At 39.1% G+C, this 20044-nt stretch overlaps 1 protein-coding gene across 1 annotated transcript; it reads left to right on the forward strand.

Annotated features, from left to right (window-relative positions):
- Window positions 1-1567: 1567 nt before the first annotated feature.
- p3h4 (prolyl 3-hydroxylase family member 4 (inactive)) lies at window positions 1568-16531 on the forward strand. The gene is made up of 7 exons (XM_028819375.2): window positions 1568-2187; window positions 4281-4430; window positions 8521-8692; window positions 9529-9657; window positions 10033-10178; window positions 10475-10558; window positions 15750-16531. The coding sequence occupies exons 1-7, from the start codon at window positions 1729-1731 to the stop codon at window positions 15894-15896; spliced, it is 1287 nt and encodes a 428-aa protein (XP_028675208.2). The 5' UTR covers window positions 1568-1728; the 3' UTR covers window positions 15897-16531.
- The last annotated feature ends 3513 nt before the right edge of the window (window positions 16532-20044 follow it).

Consider the following 20044-nt stretch of genomic DNA (forward strand, 5'->3'; position numbering starts at 1 on the left):
TGTGACCTGAAAATGGAATAAGAAGGACATAAAATGGGATGTTTTAAACTTAAGGGCATATTGTGAAGTCTGCATGTGTTTAGGGGTTTTACATATACCAGGCTGGTCAAAAATGAACGTATACAGTGGATTCAGAAAGTGTTCAGACCCCTCCACTTTCTGCACACTTTATTATGTTGTACATTTAATTTTACATGGTTAAATTTGCTCTTTTTACCCATCGGTCTACTGAGTAACCCATAGTTACAAAGTGAAAACATATTTTCAGAAAGGTTTGCAAATTTTTTAAAAATCAAAAATTGAAAACTATAATTCATTGAAGTATACAGACCCTTAGTTTGGTACTTTGTATAAGCCCATTTGGCAGCAATTGCAGCTTTAAGTCATCTTGAGTAGATCTCTACAAGCTATGCCAACCTGCATTTGGGCAATTTATCCCTTTCTTCCTAGCAAATCCTGTCAGGCTCCATCGGATTGGATGGGAAGAGTCTGAAATCTGCCATTTTCAGGTCTCTTGGCAGATGTTCTATGCTGTTTAAGGTTGGGCTTTCCCTGGGACACTTAAGGACAGTCTAAGACTTGTCCCAAAGCCACTCCAGCATTGTCCTGCCTGCATGCTTCAAATCACTGTCATGCTGAAAAGTACCATCTGTGGTGGAGTGCACTCTGGAGCAGGTTTTCATCAAGGACCGCTCTAAATTTGGCTGCATTTATCCTTCCCACAATTCTGACTGGGCTCCCTGCCATTGTAGATGAGAAGCGTCCTCATAACATGATGCTACCTCCTCCGTGCTTCACCATGGGGGTGGTATTAGACAGGTGATGAGCATTCGCCTGATCTTCAACAGACACAGTGTTTGGAGTTTTGCCCAAAGTGGTTCAATTTCTGTCTCATCAGACCAGGGAATAAATTTTCTTAAGCTTTCAGAGCCCTTTAAATTGTCACACGTCTTTTACTCAAGAGTAGCATCTGTCTAGCCAATATACCATAAATTTCTTAATTATACTTCCAGAATCCACTGTTACGTTCATTTGTGCCAGTCATTGCCATGTGCCCCGTACAGGTAGTTCTTCTGGTCTTTCAAGCTGCTGCAGTAGGCTCGCTACGAATCTATTTTAGGAAAGCAGGTTCATATAATAGACAGATCATACTGCTACTGTCTGCATCGTCATCCTGTTTATCTTGCAAGTGGTAAAATTCTGATCATGATCAGTGTTTGTCTAGGATGTATTTAGTTTAATTATTGTGCAGATGATTTTCCCAATCCCTGTTTACCGCTTTTAAACACATTCTCTTCCATTTCATCAGGCAGTAGGGTCCTTGCTAGCTCCAATCAATTGTGTATCATTGCAGTTTAATGTCGACATACTGCAATCGGATTGATAAGCACAATAACGTTAAAAATGACCAAACTGTATATATAAAAGTCTTTGAGAAAATTAACGAGGATTTCAAAAATCGTGCAAGAGCTGATAACCATTAGGTCTTAAAAAAGAAATTCTAAGCGTTCCCTGACAATTCTCTGGCTTACGTCCGTAAGATCACACGGGCTCTAGGACCCATCGGACACAAAGATATGCAGAGGGCCTGCCAGTTCTTCAAAAGCTCCAGGTTTTTTTTTTTTCCAACTTTCCAAAATTCCTTCATTCATCCCCGAGTCCTTCAGTGTACGTGCGAGGAGGCATGGCCATCTCTTTCTGACACAAGGAGCAAAGACACGAAGCAACATGGCACTGCGTGGCGCGGAGCCGCGGCTCGTCGCGTGTGTTTTTGTGGGACTTCTCGTGGTCCTCCAGGCGCAGTACGAAAAATATAGTTTCAGGAGCTTCCCCTCCAATGAGTTAATGCCACTGGAGAGCGCCTACGGCTATGCACTGGACCAGTACCAGGCTCAGAACTGGAAGGAGGCTATCCGTTACCTGGAGAGCAGCCTGCGACTCCACAGGTTATTGAAAGACTGCCAAGCGTTCTGCCACAAGAACTGTAGCTCTGCCGGGCGCCAGGAGGAGATCCAGTTTACTGACTCCGAGCTGCGGGTCTTCAGCCACGTCCTCCAGCGGGCGTCCTGCTTGAAGAAATGCAAAAGCAGCTTTCCAGTTTTCTCTATCACGCAGCCCAGGAAGGAGATCCTAGACGCGTTTGAAGCCCGGGTCCCCTACCGCTATCTTCAGTATGCCAACTTCCAGGTGGGTATGAAATGCACGAGAAACGCTACACGCCTTTTAACGGAGGCATTTAAAGGAGGGCGCGTCGAACACATATAAAGTGTTTAGAGTTTACTAAAAATACCGAAGTTAATGTTGTCTAAGTTAGCGTAAGTCACGCCCTTTTTTGTTTCTTGCTCGCTCCTTTTAAGAGTCGTGCAATTTGCTTAATAACTTCTCTTTCTTTCTTTCTTTCTTTCTTTCTTTCTTTCTTTCTTTCTTTCTTTCTTTCTTTCACACATGGCTGGAGCAATGTTACTCATTTTATCCCTGGTCTCCTCAGAGATCCGAATCGCCTCAGTAGCTCTACGCTCATCTTTCCCGAGTGAGCGCCACAGACTGTCGGACTATAAAAGCGAATCACGACGCTTCCTGTCTGATTTTTAATTCGCCGATTAACCAAAGGTGTTCCAGCAAACTACTGGATCAGTAGCCCTCATCTTTTACGGATCTGTTTTGGTCTGCACACGGGTGCCCCCTGGCAGGCAAAAAAGGGAAACAAAATTGTAACAAGTTGCCACGTCCCCCTAACTTTCAGAGCGTCAGCGGGGGGCAATTTAATGAGGTAGGAGACCTTCCCGAATCAGCTAAATAAAAAACAAAAATGTGTGCGTTCTCTCCACGACCTGCGGCATGCAGCCGTGTACAGAATTGTGTTCATATTTATACCAGATATTCAGCTTTAAGAGGTCTATATACACACTGCACTCTTTAGTAATATCACACTTTGCCAACACCTGGGATCAAACGAGGCTGGAGAAAATTCGATGTTTCAAGTCTATCCTCAGTTTTGTATTCATTCCACCTGCAGTCTGTATTGCAGGGGTCATCAATTATAATCCTGGAAGGCCGCAGTGGCTGCAGATTTTCATTTCAATTAGTTTTTTTTAATATTTGAACCCATTTGTAGCAGTGTCTTTTTTAGGTTCTCAAAGTCAAGCTGCTGCTGAGTTGGCAAGGTAGTATGCAACATAGTCAAACTCAATTACTGTCCATACAGAATAAAAGGCAAAAAGGAAAAAAAGGTTTCTGCTCTGTTTCATTACAGCTTTCACCTGTTGAACGTCTGTCACTTTCTATACTTAAAGGCTGTTACTTTTCTATGGAAAACTTACATGGGCTTTGCCTTAGTACCTCAGTATGTTCAGTAAATTCATTATGTCCAATACGTTCTGTACGGTTTGAAACTGTTCGCCCTCCATGCCTTACCAACTGCAAGGCAGATCTTAAACTGCACTAGTCTGTAGTTAGAATGAAAATAAATAATTAGAATATTCCATTTACAATTTAGCATGTATGAGTTAATAGAACCTCCCATTAAATATTCACTAATACATAGGGAAACATTTTAACATAACTAAGAAAATACTTCTATCAACTTAACATAACCTAACTAACTAACTAACAATTGGCTCTTACACCATTTACTGCCTGCTAAACCGATATGTTTTTTGGGCTAAATTTTCATTAACACATTATTTATGATTCAGAAACCTTAAATATCCATTTCAGTTTCAAACAGCTGCATTTAGGTTTTATTTGTTTCCTGTTTTCTTATCTAGCCTTCAGCTAATAATAAATGCAAATAAAGAAAGCACCAGCTATCCAGCTAACTTGGTTCCATTTAAAGCTCTGAATATAAATCTTGAAGTATCTGTGTTAGTAAATTGGGGAAAAAAGGGAAGGACTGTGAAGTGCAAATCTGTACTGGTCTACAAAGTATATGGAGAATGTTTTCAGAAAAGGAAACCCTACAATGTAAATAAAATTGGTCTTGGAAGCATGAGAGAACTAACAAGCCATATAGTTAAATACCGACTAACAGTATCAGCTGTCTTTTAATTTTTAAGGACTGTCTTTTAATTAGGAAACTATTTGGAATGAAAACGTGCAGCCACTGTTGCCCTCCAGGACAGTGATTGCGGACCTCTGCTTTATTGATTTGTCGAATTCATTGGCAGCAGGTATTACTGGTCTGATGTAGTTTTTCAAAGTTATTTTTTGATGTGAACATTTCCATGTGATATGTTCAACTCTGTATGCTTAGCTTTAACTAGCACTTTCTGCATCAACAGGACAGCAATCTGGAAAAAGCTGTCTCTGCAGCTCACACATTTCTACAGAAAAACCCTGCAGATCCCATGATGTTGAAGAACATGAATTATTTTAAGACATTGTTTGATGTGGAGGAATACCTGATTGACTTGGAAGAGCGCCCATATGAGGTAAGCGCCGTGTTGTGAAAGGCAGCAGTTGTAGTTCAGAGATATACTGTAGCACTTGCATTATTACATGAAGTTGTCACAGGTTATTTTTCAGTTAGCCAATGCACTACATTTCTACATACATTAATTGTTTAAGCAGCAGTGTCATAGGACAGCCATGTGTAAAATAGAAAATGGCAAAGACAGATGGATAAAAATTGGATCTTAATTTTAAACTTCAATTTCATTAAAAATTCTCCGGGGTTGAATTCATAATAATATGTAATATTTTTAAGCCATTTCAATTCATGGGTCTGAAGGTGCTGAAGCCAATCCTAACAACTTTATACACCTAGCAGAAACAGACACTGGATGAGGCTGTAACAAACTCACAAATTTGCATATGGCCATTGCAGAATTGCCAGTTAACCATGTAGGAAGAAAACTGGAAATAAATAAATGTGTACATAGTACAACATAGTATAAAAGGCCTGACGCTGTTCAAGATTAGCAGCATAAGTCAGTTGGAAACACAGTCAGTGTCTTAATAAAAAAAATGCTTTGAAAGTGTTTTTTTAGTTATGTGAATTCCAATTTTTTTTTTTCAATCAATTTTTAATTTTATTTAGCAAAGTCAAAAAGAAATCAATATGTCAGAATGACACCCCACTACTCTACCTTATGTCCTGTGCCAACTGACCATACCATCATACCTAACCTAGGCAGTGACTACGTCACAAGTCTCCGCGCATAAAACACTTAACTGTGGAAGCAGCAGAATCCCAGTTGTGTATGGATTTGCTGGGTGCTCCTTTAATGTATGATGTAAACAGTTCCAGAAGGATCAAGTTGTGAAAGGCAATCCACTAATTCTTCATTATAATTAGATCCCACCTAGAGGCAAGAAGAAGTTAGGTTAGGTTAGCTTAAATAGGGAAGTTTAGCATCTACAGTGCCCAGGCATAAGAGTTTGCACTGGTGCGCTGACAGAACAAGGCCTGAACGTGTGTAAGAATAGGCAAGAGAGAGAATAGGAACTGATAGCATTGAGGAGAGTGAGCAAGAGAAAAGCCAAAGATGAGGACAAAACCAGACATGCGTACATATCCCAGGGGCATCACTGAGGCAAAAGTGACAGAGGGGATCTATTCCCATAGTTTGATATTAAGACTAGACTGATAAAAACATCCTCATATAAAAGGGCCTCATTTGGAATTGTTGCATAAACGAATGCATGTCAGTGTTGACCAATTTAATTTATTGGCATGGAGCATTATTTGGTGTTTATTATAGCAAAGGGCAGTAAACTGTTTAAAGTGGATAAAACCATAAGAAAACTTTTTTATAAGTCTTTGAATTCTAATGTTACATGTGCGTTTACATGTTGTTTTGGCAACTTTATCATTAACATTAAAAACTGTCTAAACAATATTGTCAAAATTAGTAGTAAAAGTATTGGTTAATAATTAAAGTATTATTAATAATAATTAAAGTATTGGTTAAAATAATTAAAGTATTGGTTAACAATAAAAGTATTGGTTAATAATAATTGGGTAATATTGCAGCAACCCTTTGTTACTGTGCCATACCACAAATAAGTTAAACAAAGGCCGACTCAATTTTGTCAAACAGTAGACACCCTATTTTTTCTAAAATTCAGCTATTGCCTTAAGCTACAGATTTAGGTTCACAAGGGTAAAGAGTAAAAGATTTAGGACCTCTTTCATTCCTAGAGCTATAAGCATTTTGAATTCCAGTTGTTGTAGGGATCCTACAGAATTCTGAATTGTTATTGTGTAGTGTAAAAGGTAATTATTCCTATTTGCAGACTGGAGACAGATTTAGAATTATGGTTTTGTTTCTTATCAGTTTGATGTTTGCATGTTCTGCCAACATTTGTATGGTTTTTTATTAGGGTACTCTGTCTTCCTTCCATATCTTAAAGACTGGCAGGCTAGGTAAATTGGCTCTTTAAATTGCCCCAGTGTAGGTGCAGGTGTAACCATGCCCTGCCAGGACAGGCTCTAGTTCCATATAAACCTGTAACTGAATTAAGTGGATTAAAAAAATACATGAATAATGAGTGTTGTTTAAAATACTTATCAATGCTTTCTATACTTAAGAAGAGCATAATAGTAAATGTCTGAAGTTAACACTGTGGTTAATTTGAAACGTCCTGTTTGCAGCTGTAGCAACTCAGAACAGTCTGTTTTGTAGTCTATATAGAGGAGGCCCTCAGAATAAAGTTATGCAAAGCTTCTAGACATCATCTTGTTGCTGAATTTCTTATGGCGGAGAAGGAATCTGTGACAAATGATCACTAGCAGATAAAAATATATAGAGAGAGACAATGCTGTTTGTAAAAGTATGGCTTCATGAACTGGTTAATTCTGAGAAAGGCCAAACAGAGCTCATTGATGCACTTTGTATACCCAGCCAACAACAGCAGTCACTGCAGTCCTACTTCATTGGCTGACAGAACCAATGGATAATCACCAGAAAGTTTGAAAAAGTGCTCCCAGTATCCAAGGAAAGTCAGAACAACGCCATGAATTCTTTAGCATATTGAAATGTCTGTGCACATTGGACTCCACAAAACCCTGTTATTGATCGCACAACTGTGCAGCAAGAGAAGTGTTCCTATTTGCTCTCCTGTTACAAGGCTGAAAGTGAAAGTTTCTTGACAAGTATGACCTCTTTGGATAATACATGGATCTATTAACTTTGAACTGTAAACCAAAAGACAGTCAACTGAATAGTATTATTTAACTTTTGCTCAGAAAACATTTAAGGTTACTCCATCATCAAGGAAACCGTAGACACTATTTTTGGATGTGAAAGGGGTGATTTAAGTAGACATTATATCAAGTAGTGAAACCATTGACTCAGATCTGTACATTAAAATTATTTCAGAAGAATATACAGTAGGTAGAGTTTGAAGTCACAAAAATCATCCTTCAATATGACAAAGCATGATTACAAACACATTGGGAAGCACTGGAAATAATAAAAAAATCTCTGGCTGACTGTTCTTCAAATCCTGCACCATCATATTTTGACCTCTTTGGAGCCCTCAGAGATGCCATTATTGGCAAAAACATTTAAGAGTGATGATGAAGTTATTGACCATGTGAAGAAAGGGGTATTAATGAAGGATTCAGACTAGTACAAAGAAGGTGATACACACTAATGTTTTATTCTAGCACAAAGCTAATGTTAAAGGAGATTAAGTAGAAATTATAAGAAGTGTAAAATATATCTAGTTATCTTATGGGTATATTCAAACAATTCTATTATAAATTATTAGCATTAGCAACTTGTGTTTTAAAACTTTCTTGGCAACCTTTATATAATGTTAATAGTAGTTGACACATTTGCCTAGATGTTTATTTGCCTTTTCATCTATCCATTTTTATTTATTTTAGTTCAGTGTTATGAGGACATGAAATTGACCTGGGTGCATGGCAGGGACCGATTCTAGATGGGCCACCAGTCCATTATAGGACACATTTATCAAGACTGCCATATTCATTCATATTGGGATAATTTAGAGTTGCCACTTAATGCAAAATTAATGTTTTTGCAATGTAGTGAAAAACAAGTGTATTCAGGGAAACACAGATATAAGATTATTATTTCAATTTATAACATAACATTTCTAACCCTTACAATGACTTGACTCATTGTTTTAATGAGTAACAGCATACTAAATTTGATCTGTTCAGGGTCATGGCATATCAGCCCATCATGAACACTGTCCTAAAAGGCAGTTCTCACATCGACATCCCAGTGATGTGCAGGCTAGGCTAATTTAAATTGGCCTGATATGAGTAGGGGCCTTCTTTTAGAGTGCTAGCTAAACATCCAAAGTAGGGTGCATTTGCTCAGTTACCCCACTTAAAATTTAGCAGGTGTAAAAATGGTTGGATAAATTAACCCAATAAAATGCATTAATAATGCAAGTTTACCTAAATTAAGACATTTAAATTACAAAAGACATAAAGCAGTTTGCTTCAATAAAAATGCTTGCCAATTTACAATAAACAATCACATTAATAAAGTTATTTATTCAATTTTTGTATTATTTTGAATCATGCCAACCCATGGCCAGAGTCTGTTCATCAAATCAGTTAAGCTGTACAACACTGGGGACTTCAGCAGCAGTGTGCGTGACATGGAGCAGTGTCTTGTGGAATACTTCAAGAACTATGAGCTTTGCCTGGCTGGCTGTGAAGGTGCTTATGAGGTGAAGGAATTTAAGGATTTCTACCCAGCAGTGGCAGGTAAAGTTTTTGCTCCATTCAAGAGTGCTGTCTATCCCAGGTGCTGTGCATGTGTGGGTGTTAATACAAAGGACAGCAATTTAAGGGGTCAGTGTCTGGAGATCAAGTTACAGCAAAAGCACAAACAGAAAGAAAACGTGATATTAAAAGCACTGAAGCAAATATTCTATACTTATGTTTATAACAGCCTTGCTGGGCAGTAGTTGTTACAATGTGATTTTCTCATTCATGTGATCATGCAGCTGTGTGGCCTGTAGCCGATATAACTTGCTGTTTTTGGGTAGCTCGCTCTCCATTCAGTAAGATTTCTGACAGGAGATGCTATTAACCATTGAGATTTACTTGTTTAAAAAGAAAATGATAGAATTTGGCCTTTAAGGGTTTGTTACAATACACCTACTGGTAATAGTCACTAAGTGCTGTATAACACAAAGAAGGCCTTTGTTAAGCTCTAGTTACGTACATAGCAGTAGGAGACTAACAGATGCACTTTAAATAGTCCCTGTTCTAAGAAGGCCTCATCTCTTGAAATACATCAGAGTAAAGGAGGAGAACATCTACAGCAAGCAGTCAAATGTGAGGTCCCCACCTGCTGTCATTGGCTATTTTGAGCTTACTCTTCAGCATTGCACCCAGAACCTTTCCCATTCTTTACAAATTCCTGGCTGCTGGGAATAGAATGAAAGGCTCACATAGAACTAGTCTATCTCTAACCACTTTTTAAGGTTTTTGTTTAGACTTTAGGGGCTGGATTGCACAATGATTACCTTGGGCAGTGTGATCTAAGTATGCATTAGATAGAAGTCACAAGTTTCATGCATACACTATCTTTTCAGATCACTATGCAGATACCCTCAAGTGCAAAATAAAATGTGAAGACAGCCTAATCCCCAACGTGGGAGGCTTCTTTGTGGAGAAGTTTGTGGCCACCATGTTCCACTATCTTCAGTTCTCTTATTACAAATGTAAGTAAATACATTTTGATATGGGAGTGATAATCACAGAATGCAGGCTGTGTTTAGGAGTCCAGGAATGAAATGTAGCTTTGTATGCAAGTTTATTAGTATAATAGAATTTGTACCCTCTGTCTGAAGTTTGCTGATTTACAAGGAATGTGAAGCATAATGTGGAAAAAGGACTGAGAATGGAAGGGGGGAGGATTCAGGTGGGAGGGTATAGATTGTTACAGGCACTTTGAAAAAGAGATGTTAAGAAGAATAGGAACATTCAACAGCAACAATAAATGCAGTCGCAGCTCAGTGTAGTCATTAAAAAATCTAGACAGGTCGACTTAACTATCTGTAATTAATAATCTTGTCCTACTGTGTTTCTCTTACCAGTGAGTGATATTAAAAATGCTGCCCCCTGTGCAGCTAGCTATTTGCTCTTTGACCCCAGTGATGAGATCATGTTACAAAACATGGTGTATTACAGATTTTACCGGGAGAAGTGGGGCCTTGACGATGATCAGTTTAAGCCGAGACCGGTAAGTCAGTTCCTCACTTGAATATGATTTAGCAGATTTTGGACCAAAACAGAATGATACAGTAACTACACTTTTTGACATTTGAACCCTGCTGGTTTGTTGGGGCATTGGAGTTCTAAGAGAGCTTGTACTTTGGTCTTTGTTTATTTATTTTTTTTGTCTTAGTTATCCCTTATTCTGGTGGTCACCTGTCATTTTGACTTAGAGGAAATTACTATTATGTAGAACACATCCTACACCTTTGGAAGGTGGGACAACTATATTTTAATAAACTTTTTGCTTGTTCTGTATTTTAGGAAGCATTGAAATATTTCAATGTAACCACTATGCAGAAGCAGATGCTGGAATTCATGAAGAACTACATGCAATCAGATGATGAGGTAAGAGAACAGCAATTAAGCCAAGGTATGAATGAAATGGATGAGGCTGAAGGGTAATATAGCACAGGGAGAAGAGGCACAAGGCTGGGAAGAAAGTTGTGGTAGAATCAGGGGAGCATGGAATGGTGGTTAGGAGCAGGGAGGAAATATGTCCTGGACTGAATGTGGAGGGAGCCACAACACAAGTAAAATCAGAAATAGGTAGAAGCCAGAAAATGTTAATACAATCAGAAAAATAAATTTACATTTATTTTTTAAGCTAACAGTTTGGTCCATTGCGACCTAACCAGTCACATGTCACAAACCTTGACAACTGTTAGACAGTACCCGAAATAAGCCTAACAGACTAGCAGACATAGTCTCCATCCATGTTATAATGGGCATAATTCTCAAATGCTTTGTGAATGTTTGGTGTAGAATTTGGACAAGGTTTGTGCTTACTCAATTTTTTATTTTAACTCCCTGGGAAGTCTTATGCAAATATTTCTTTTGCTGTACAAAATGTTTTTAAGTATTTGAAAACGATTTTGTGGTTTACTGTAACGGCAATTTGTTTTCATGGGGCGCAACCATTTTCCATCAATAGCATCACCTGTTGGTATGAATTTCCTGTGATTGTGACATCATCAAAGCAACCATATATAAGACCCAGTTCATGCTTTCTACAATTAGCCAATATTAGGATCTTCTGAGCAATTGTGAGCAAACCTTTTATTTTTTATAGATAGATAGATAGATAGATAGATAGATAGATAGATAGATAGATAGATAGATAGATAGATAGATAGATAGATAGATAGATAGATAGATAGATAGATAACGTTATTAATCCCCAAGGTGAAATTCACATACTCCAGCAGCAGCATACTGATAAAAACAATATTAATTAAAGAGTGATAAAAATGCAGTACAAGTTAAAAAGTGCAAGGTGGAGAGTGCGAGGCAGGTATAACTTTCAATAACTTTGTATAATGTTAACGTTTACCCCCCCCCCCCCCCGGGTGGAATTAAAGAGTCGCATAGTGTGGGGGAGGAACGATCTCCTCAGTCTGTCAGTGGAGCAGGACAGTGACAGAAGTCTGTCGCTGAAGCTGCTCCTCTGTCTGGAGACGATACTGTTCAGTGGATGCAGTGGATTCTCCATGATTGACAGGAGCTTGCTCAGCGCCCGTCGCTCCGCCACAGATGTCAAACTGTCCAGCTCCATGCCTACAATAGAGCCTGCCTTCCTCACCAGTTTGTCCAGGTGTGAGGCGTCCCTCTTCTTTATGCTGCCTCCCAGCACACCACCGCATAGAAGAGGGCGCTCACCACAACCGTTTGATAGAACATCTGCAACATCTTATTGCAGATGTTGAAAGACGCCAGCCTTCTAAGGAAGTATAGTCGGCTCTGTCCTCTCTTGCACAGAGCATCAGTATTTGCAGTCCAGTCCAGTTTATCAACCAGCTACACTCCCAGGTATTTTTAGATCTACACCCTCTGCACACAGTCACCTCTGATAATCACGGGGTCCGTGAGGGGCCTGGGCCTCCTAAAATCCACTACCAGCTCTTTGGTTTTGCTGGTGTTCAGTTGTAAGTGGTTTGAGTCGCACTATTTAAGTCCTTGATTAGGTTCCTATACTCATCCTCCTGCCCACTCCAGATGCAGCCCATGATAGCAGTGTCGTCAGCGATCTTTTGCACTTTTGGACTCTGAGTTGTATTGGAAGTCCGATGTACAAAGGCTGAACAGGACCGGAGAAATCACAGTCCCCTGCGGCACTCCTGTGCTGCTGACCATAATGTTAACCGCCATTCCATGCTCCCTTGATTCTACCACAACTTTCTTCCCAGCCTTGTGCCTCCTCTCCCTGTGCTATATTAATGTATAACTCTGCTTTTGCTGTGATCTTTCATTTTTTAATTAGTATTTTGGGCTTTGACAATTAATAATTTCTTGACCACGTATTTTCTTCCAGTCCTTTATCATTAAAATTATTAATTGTCCTTTTTGAGACAGTAAAATTAATTTGTCAAACTTCTTATGTTGTAGGCCCACAGTAAAATGTTTTCATATTTCTACAGTGTGATTACTGGCAGTTGAAGTGACATTATCATTGTTGCGGAAGGCAGTGCAGGTCAAAGCCCATATGGAGCCTTAGGATGGTATTCACAGCACATGACCCTTCAGTTACAAGGACGGCACCACTCAGTGTCCATAGCATGGACTGTGAGAGTGGGGGCTTTTAGGTCTGTTTGATTTACATAAACAATGCGCCTCAGTGTTCATAGTGCAGCCAGGAGGTTAGGATTATGGACCGCGCGCCACGTAACTTTCATAAGTCTTGTACCTCGGGTGACTCCACCAGAAGTGTCCACCTATGTTTTCTAATGGATTGACCAGCTTTAGCAGAAGGAGATACAGCTAGGGACAGAACCCAGCATCCTTTGCTTTAAATAGATTCCAGGACTTTAGTCATACTGTCTACATTGATTTGAACCACACTTAAGGAACAAATACTTTACCACTGTATCAGAACAAAAATAAGAATATATTTAAATATTTAGATGATGCTGTTAGACATGGGCAACAACTACATAATCTTGCTGTTTCTACCAATAGGGCCTTGTCAGGTTAAACCATTCCTTGAGAGTCACCCACATCCCTTTTATACCCCTTGTATATCGCACCCCTCTCCTGATAACTTGTTATACTTAACTGGAACTGGTAATCCTATTTTGTTGTAAACACCCCTGCTGACAACTGCATAGAAAGTCAGAAGATTGATTTTTTAAAATTTTTACTATGTAATTCCATTTATTTTGAAGCATTAGCATAATTAAAATGGCAAAAGCATTCTTCGGTTGTTGTTTTATGTACAATATTGATCAACAAATCATCACTCAAACTTCCAAAATGTCAATCAGCTTTGTGGTTAGCTCAGATGAAGCCCCCACTTTACTTTGAGATGCTGTGTCTCAATTCCTGATCTCCTCTGGGTAATACATATCAGGTCTTTAACACCCGCTTGTAACCTTTTCACTTGTGTTTATTTAAAAAAGGTATGGCTTAACTGGACAAAAATTCTAAGCACACTATAAATATAAATGTCTGAGAAAGCATAATATGCTTAACTGTATTCTGTTAAAAAATAACACTCTCCTATCTGCTTTATTTAGCTCAGTGTCACCGGGGTTTGAGTCTATCGCAACAGCATCAGGCACAAGGCAGGAAACAAGTTCTACAAGTGGTGCAGGGCTCTCACTTACATGGAGCAAATTCAAAATAATTAATTAACCTAACATGCACATTTGTTAGATGTGGGAGGAAAACCAGAATATGCGGTAAATAAACCATGCAGACACAGCAGAGCCAAATTAAGACCAACTGATGCCCTAAGCTCAGTCCAACAATGGTGCCCCTTGTCCCTTCCATTGCCTAACTGACAAGATATTATGACTCAATAAGTGAATAAAACTTACTTCTTGTATAATGAAAAATCAATAAAAGAAATAATAAAATAAATGGCTTAAGGGTCCATTGCACAAATCTGCAGATGATTTAAATGCCAGCCAGATACAGAAGAGAAACTCTTATGCCATACAAATATGATGTCTAACAACATCTTTACACCTCTCTTTTAAAGTTTAGTCACTCACTATGCCAAAGAAAAATTTTTTTTTTCTTAACAACGAAGGTTGAACATAAACTAGAAGGTCAATTACCAAAGATTAGGCTAAAGTCGACTGTGGCAGTGAAAGAGTTATGAGCATAATAGCTTAACTTTTTTTTGGCCCCCTTTGCATTGGTTCCTTAAGAACAGTGCTGCTTTTACTTAATGGTTAATCCAGTGCTGCACAGCGAGGCAAATGTGCTGATATCATAGATGCTGGGTTTGGCAGTGGAGAAACTAGGGCCCTAGATACATGTGTCAGCAGCACTAGTATAAAATACATCTTACTTTTATGTGTAGGTAGGTGCTGAACACTTCAAAGTGGGGCTTAGGAACAAAGGCATCAGAAATTTCAGATCAGTTGTGGGTTAAATGTAAAATAAAGTGTACATCCACGTCAGAGGGATGCTGCACGTTTGTAATTGCAAAATATTAGTCATTATTATTAAAACAGAAATGATTTTATTTTGTTTGTGTTTCAGAGGGTGTGGCTTCATAGCTTGACTCCACTACTGAAGAGTGTGGACTTGCATGAGAGCCCCATTTCAGATGTCAAACTGTCAAGAATATTTTTTATCTGATGTGATTTTTAAATGTCTAAGTGTCAGGCCAGATTAAAGGCAGACTTTTAAATTATTGATTCTGAGGATTTCTTAGAATCAGCATTTCTCAAGCATATGAAGCACTATGTATCCTGACAGTAGCTGATGTTACATTGCTTACGTAATTTTTATCTGCTGTAGTTGTCTGATGTATGTCAGTTCTGCATAGTATAAGGAGAATCTGTTGCACTCGTTTTTGTATTTTTTTTTCTCACACTGTAAAGTATTCCAATCTCTTAACACCTAGCATATTATCTCTCTATTACTAAAAACATCTTGGGAGGGAGACGAGACATGATCTTCTCGGAAGACACTTTGTCCCACGAGACTACTTGCACAACACACCCTACTTACAAATAAATTCTCGGAGACGCTTTAATGTCCCGCCAGACAAAGAAGTGAGATAAAAGGACAGCTGCTGTACAGGCTTTTAAATGATTTAAATTAATTCGCATCTGAGAATAGATAGCATAAAACAGCCACAGCAATATGGTGGTGGGACTATAGCCAACAGAATTCTGGTGCATGATTCACTATTATCCTAATAAAACACAAAATAGGACAGACACACAAGAATGAAGTAGAAGCATGGCACCCACAAAAATGGGAAAAAACTGTAAATCATAAGAAAAAGGCAGGAGAAACAGGTGTCCATAAAATGTTCATGAAGGATTTTATACCCTGATTGGGCATCAAATGCTAAACACTACAGTAACCAACAGTATTGAGAGCGAGTGACTAACAGAGAAGAAAATGTGATCTTTTGGCAGCATTTAGGGAGTGGACCATTATATGAGCTGTGGTATTCAGCTTTTACTACACAGCAGGCCTCTTGGACCTTTGAAAATATGACACGTTCTGTGGAGTTGAATCATTTTTGGTCAGGCAATAAAAGTGTGTATTTTTCTGATTGATCTCTTCTTCCATCCAGGGAGTGGTGAGCCCCGAGATGTCATCTGTGACACCTGTTGAGTCTCCAGATACAGAGTTTGATGGTCTTGGAGACTATGAAGAATCCTTATATTCAGAATGGTGGCAAGAACCCAAATCGAAAGGCGATGCAGGGGAACCAGCTTAATGACACCCTCAGTTTTCTTTATCATACCAACCAGCAGGATTAAATGGAAATTCCCAAGTGACTGATACTTCCATTACAAGCCTCTCAAAGAATCAGCAAGGACAACAAGACATTACAAAGCACTGAAATAGGAACATTCAATTCTGTTTAGAAAATGACATAGCATCAGTCTACACTTGGGCAAGACACTTCTTTTCAGCAGTAGGGCAGCTTTTCAGAAAAGGATTCTGTAAAACATCCTGCCCGTAACTGTTCTGTTTAGATTAAGCAAACAGACCTAGTACCAAGTCTTTCAAACATGGCTACAGTACAAGACGTATGCCACTTCACTCTTCCAGCTGCTAGCTTGATTCCTTCCTTCCTTCCGTCCTTTATCTGGCATGGGTCTATGCTGCAACCATTAAACCAAATTGTACAGCTAATATAAATGTTATATTGTGGGCTTCCACTTTAAAAGCATAATGAAAAAGAGGAATTACCCTAAAAACAGTGTGAACCTGTTTTTTATTAAGATTTTCCTTTATGCCATTTGTTCCTCTTGAAACTAATCAATGTAAATAAACTACTATGTACAGAAAGCATAGATATTCATGTTGTAAATAAAAACTGTGATAAATAAAACAAAAAATAAACCATAGTGTCTTAATGTCCAAGTTATTGAGGCTTCTTTAGAAAATCCATTGAGGGAAGACAACTCAAGGCCATCAATAATCTGTCCAATAACACCTTAGTGTCACTTACAGTGCATCATAAAGGTTTGCTAACACTTCACTTTCCCATTTGAGGGTTTCAGTATTAGCACATCGAGCTGAACAGATCTGATCACTCTGTGGCTACACACAGAAAAAGCCAAGGGACCAGATGAAGTTTGTCCTCGAGTGCTTAAGGTGTGTACTGACCAACTTTGTGGTATCCTCTGCTACCTGTTTGCCGCCAAATGCAGCTGTTGTGCAAAATAAAATAAAACAGGCACCTCTTCAGCTAATCAGTACAGGCCAATGGCCCTTACATCCCACATCCTGAAGACCTTATGTGAGTCCTCTCATAAAAAAAAAAACACTTTGATCCACTGCAGTTTGCCTATGGGACAAAGATTAGAGTGGAACGTGCAATTACCTGTCTCCTCTACAAAACTTATCTTCATCTGCGCAAAGCTAGCAGAACAATGAGGATTATGTTTTTTGATTTCTCCAGTGCCTACAATACCATCCAGATATCACTTTTAATGTATAACCTAAGGCATATGCAGGCAGATGACTTAATAGTGTCCTGGATAATGGTCTATCAGTCCAGCATCTGCAATGCTGGGGCAACACAAGGCACAGTCCTGTTACACCAGACCATGTCATTTAAAGAAATTCTCTGTTGGTTCTACACTAATGTGGTTTATTGACATGTGGTATGAGACAGAGAATAACAGTCAAATGAAGAACTTTAGGAACTGTCTGCAACTAAACATCAACAATGACATGGTAGTCATTTCTAGCACTATACAAGAAAAAGCACAGAAGACTCTTTTTTGTAATTGGAGACCGTGTTTCTTTAATATGGGCTGTGATGGCCTTTACGCATTCTATAATTATAGATATGCTAATCTGTCCACATAGCATCTACATGATGTGCTAAACATGAAATGAACGAATGAGAATACTAACATAACGCATAATTAAAATCATTTCATTAATAAAACAAATTATTTTTTATCTAATAAGCTGACTGTATCCACAACCTACCTTCAGGGCGGACCTGTATTTATACAGTGGCATCCCCGCTTGTTTTAGGCGGCAATGTGTTAATAGGACGGAAGAGCCAATAGAGTAGCGGACTCATTTGATTGACAGCGGTAAGAGCCATACACAAAACAGTATTATATTTGATGTCATACGCCGGGAACATTCCGGGCTGTGGCAATATGCACTTGGCTGACCTGAGCATTGTACGCAAAGCTGAGTGTATTTATTTGAATTGTGCGGTATGAATTACTTTCATATTCCCTAGTTTTCTAGTTTTTAAGTATTCGCATATATAGAGAGAAAGGCTGTTGAAATGGACGTGTCAGCTTGCTCGGGTAAGTTAGCGAGTGGCGCTGCTTGTTCTTTCTTGCGGCAGTGTTGTCAATGTTAAACAGCAGGTGTCAGCAAACGTCTTTAAAACAAACTACGTGCTTTACTAAGTCGATTTTACAGCAGTCGTTATCGTTTTAATTCAGCGCTGAGAGGTCTCACTTGCAGCCTCAAGTTGTAAAAGTATTTTGGAATATGTGGGATAACTGTATTGGCAATTGAAAATCCATCCATCCATCCATTATCCAACCCGCTGAATCCGAACACAGGGTCACGGGGGTCTGCTGGAGCCAATCCCAGCCAACACAGGGAACCAATCCTGGGCAGGGTGCCAACCAATCGCAGGACACACACAAACACACACTAGGGCCAATTTAGAATCGCCAATCCACCTAACCTGCATGTCTTTGGACTGTGGGAGGAAACCCACGCAGACACAGGGAGAACATACAAACTCCACACAGGGAGGACCCGGGAAGCGAACCCGGGTCCCCAGGTGTCCCAACTGCGAGGCAGCAGCGCTACCCACTGCGCCACCGTGCTGCCGCAATTGAAAATGATCCTGTAAAGTTTACAAATGAAAACGTTTCCAGTGTCTGTCAGTAACCTGATCCTACCAGCCCTGAACCTGCGTACAGTATCCAACTGCAGGTTTATGTGTAATTACGCTATTTTTTTTAACTCTTATTTATTTATGCTGTTTATTTATTCATACATTTATCATCTGCTACTCCTACTTATTTGTGCATTTATTTATACCATCACTGCAACTGTGGCACAAGAATTATACTGTGCTCTTGCAGTGTATGTGACAATAAAGATTTCTAATCTCTAATCTAATAATCTTTATTTTCCTTGAGAAGTTTGTGGTAATAAAAATCAGAGTTCCTGATCAATTGACAGATATGTCCAGGCTAACTGATAGATCTAAGCTGTCCAGCATATGAAGGGTCAGACCTGGGTCTTCTCTCACTGGGCATGCTTTGAGGTCCCCCTGTATTACCAGACTCCTTGCTCAGTCATTTACAGTGAGCCCAGCAACCTTGCACAGACACCCCATGTCAGTATTCAGTATGTACAATCTGATTTGTTCCTTTACTACCTAGAGCTTGTGACTATGAAGGTGGGGATGTAGACTAACCAGTACATTGAAGGCTTTGTCTGAGGACTTTGCTTACTCTTAGCTTAGCAGTCCCAGTATAGCATTTGTGAAACTGTGTTCTCCACACTGATTTGTTGACACATTTCATGATCATTCATCCCTCACTCATGAGCAAGACTCCATAGTGCATGAAATCTTCCTTTTATGGGAGATGCTATTTGCCATTTTATGAATTCTTTTTCTTAAAAGATGATGCTATTTTGTGATTATTTTTTACAGATCCTGCATTAAGGGCCAGTGGGATACAGTCTGATCAGTAGTTATACAAAATAAGTAATATGCTTCCTTCATTATTTTAACTTATTACTAAAATGTTTATAAAATGAGGAATACCTGTTGTTGTTGTTTTTGTTTGTTTTTTTTTTAAAGCATGCATTTGCCAGTTCAAGTGTTTCCCAGCTGTGGCCATGTAGCACACACTAGCAAAGAGGTATGAAAGTCCAGTAACTTTTACTCCCTTAATGCTATCCACTATTATTTGAAAACAAAAGGAAGTAGATCAACACGAGGAATGCATTGTCCACAAGACATTGCGCCACATCTTGATTTTCACCCAGCAATGAGGAGGACCACCCTAAATGTGAAAAAACCACCAAGTAAGCTCACATATGCTCCTTCCACTTTGTAGAAAAGAAGCAAGAAGTTTGATGCTCTTGCTTCAAAGAACCGCAGAATCCTAGTAGGAAAGGAAAAGGTATGTAGTTGTTTGCTGGCCTTGTGCTACTACCAGACGTGCGTTGTGCATTTCAAATTGTGCAGTGCATGTACTCTGCATGTGCTGCTAGTGTTATTATGGCTTGTCCTTTTTCACTTCAAAGCCATGAAAAAGCCTTTCCATCTTTGGCAGTTCATAGCCAGTAGATTTTCCAGAACATCAAATGGCTGTGAGGTCCTCACTTTACTTAACATTTAAATTTATATTG

The sequence above is a fragment of the Erpetoichthys calabaricus genome, chromosome 14 (assembly GCF_900747795.2).
Source record: "Erpetoichthys calabaricus chromosome 14, fErpCal1.3, whole genome shotgun sequence".
NCBI classification, from domain to species: Eukaryota; Metazoa; Chordata; class Cladistia; order Polypteriformes; family Polypteridae; genus Erpetoichthys; species Erpetoichthys calabaricus.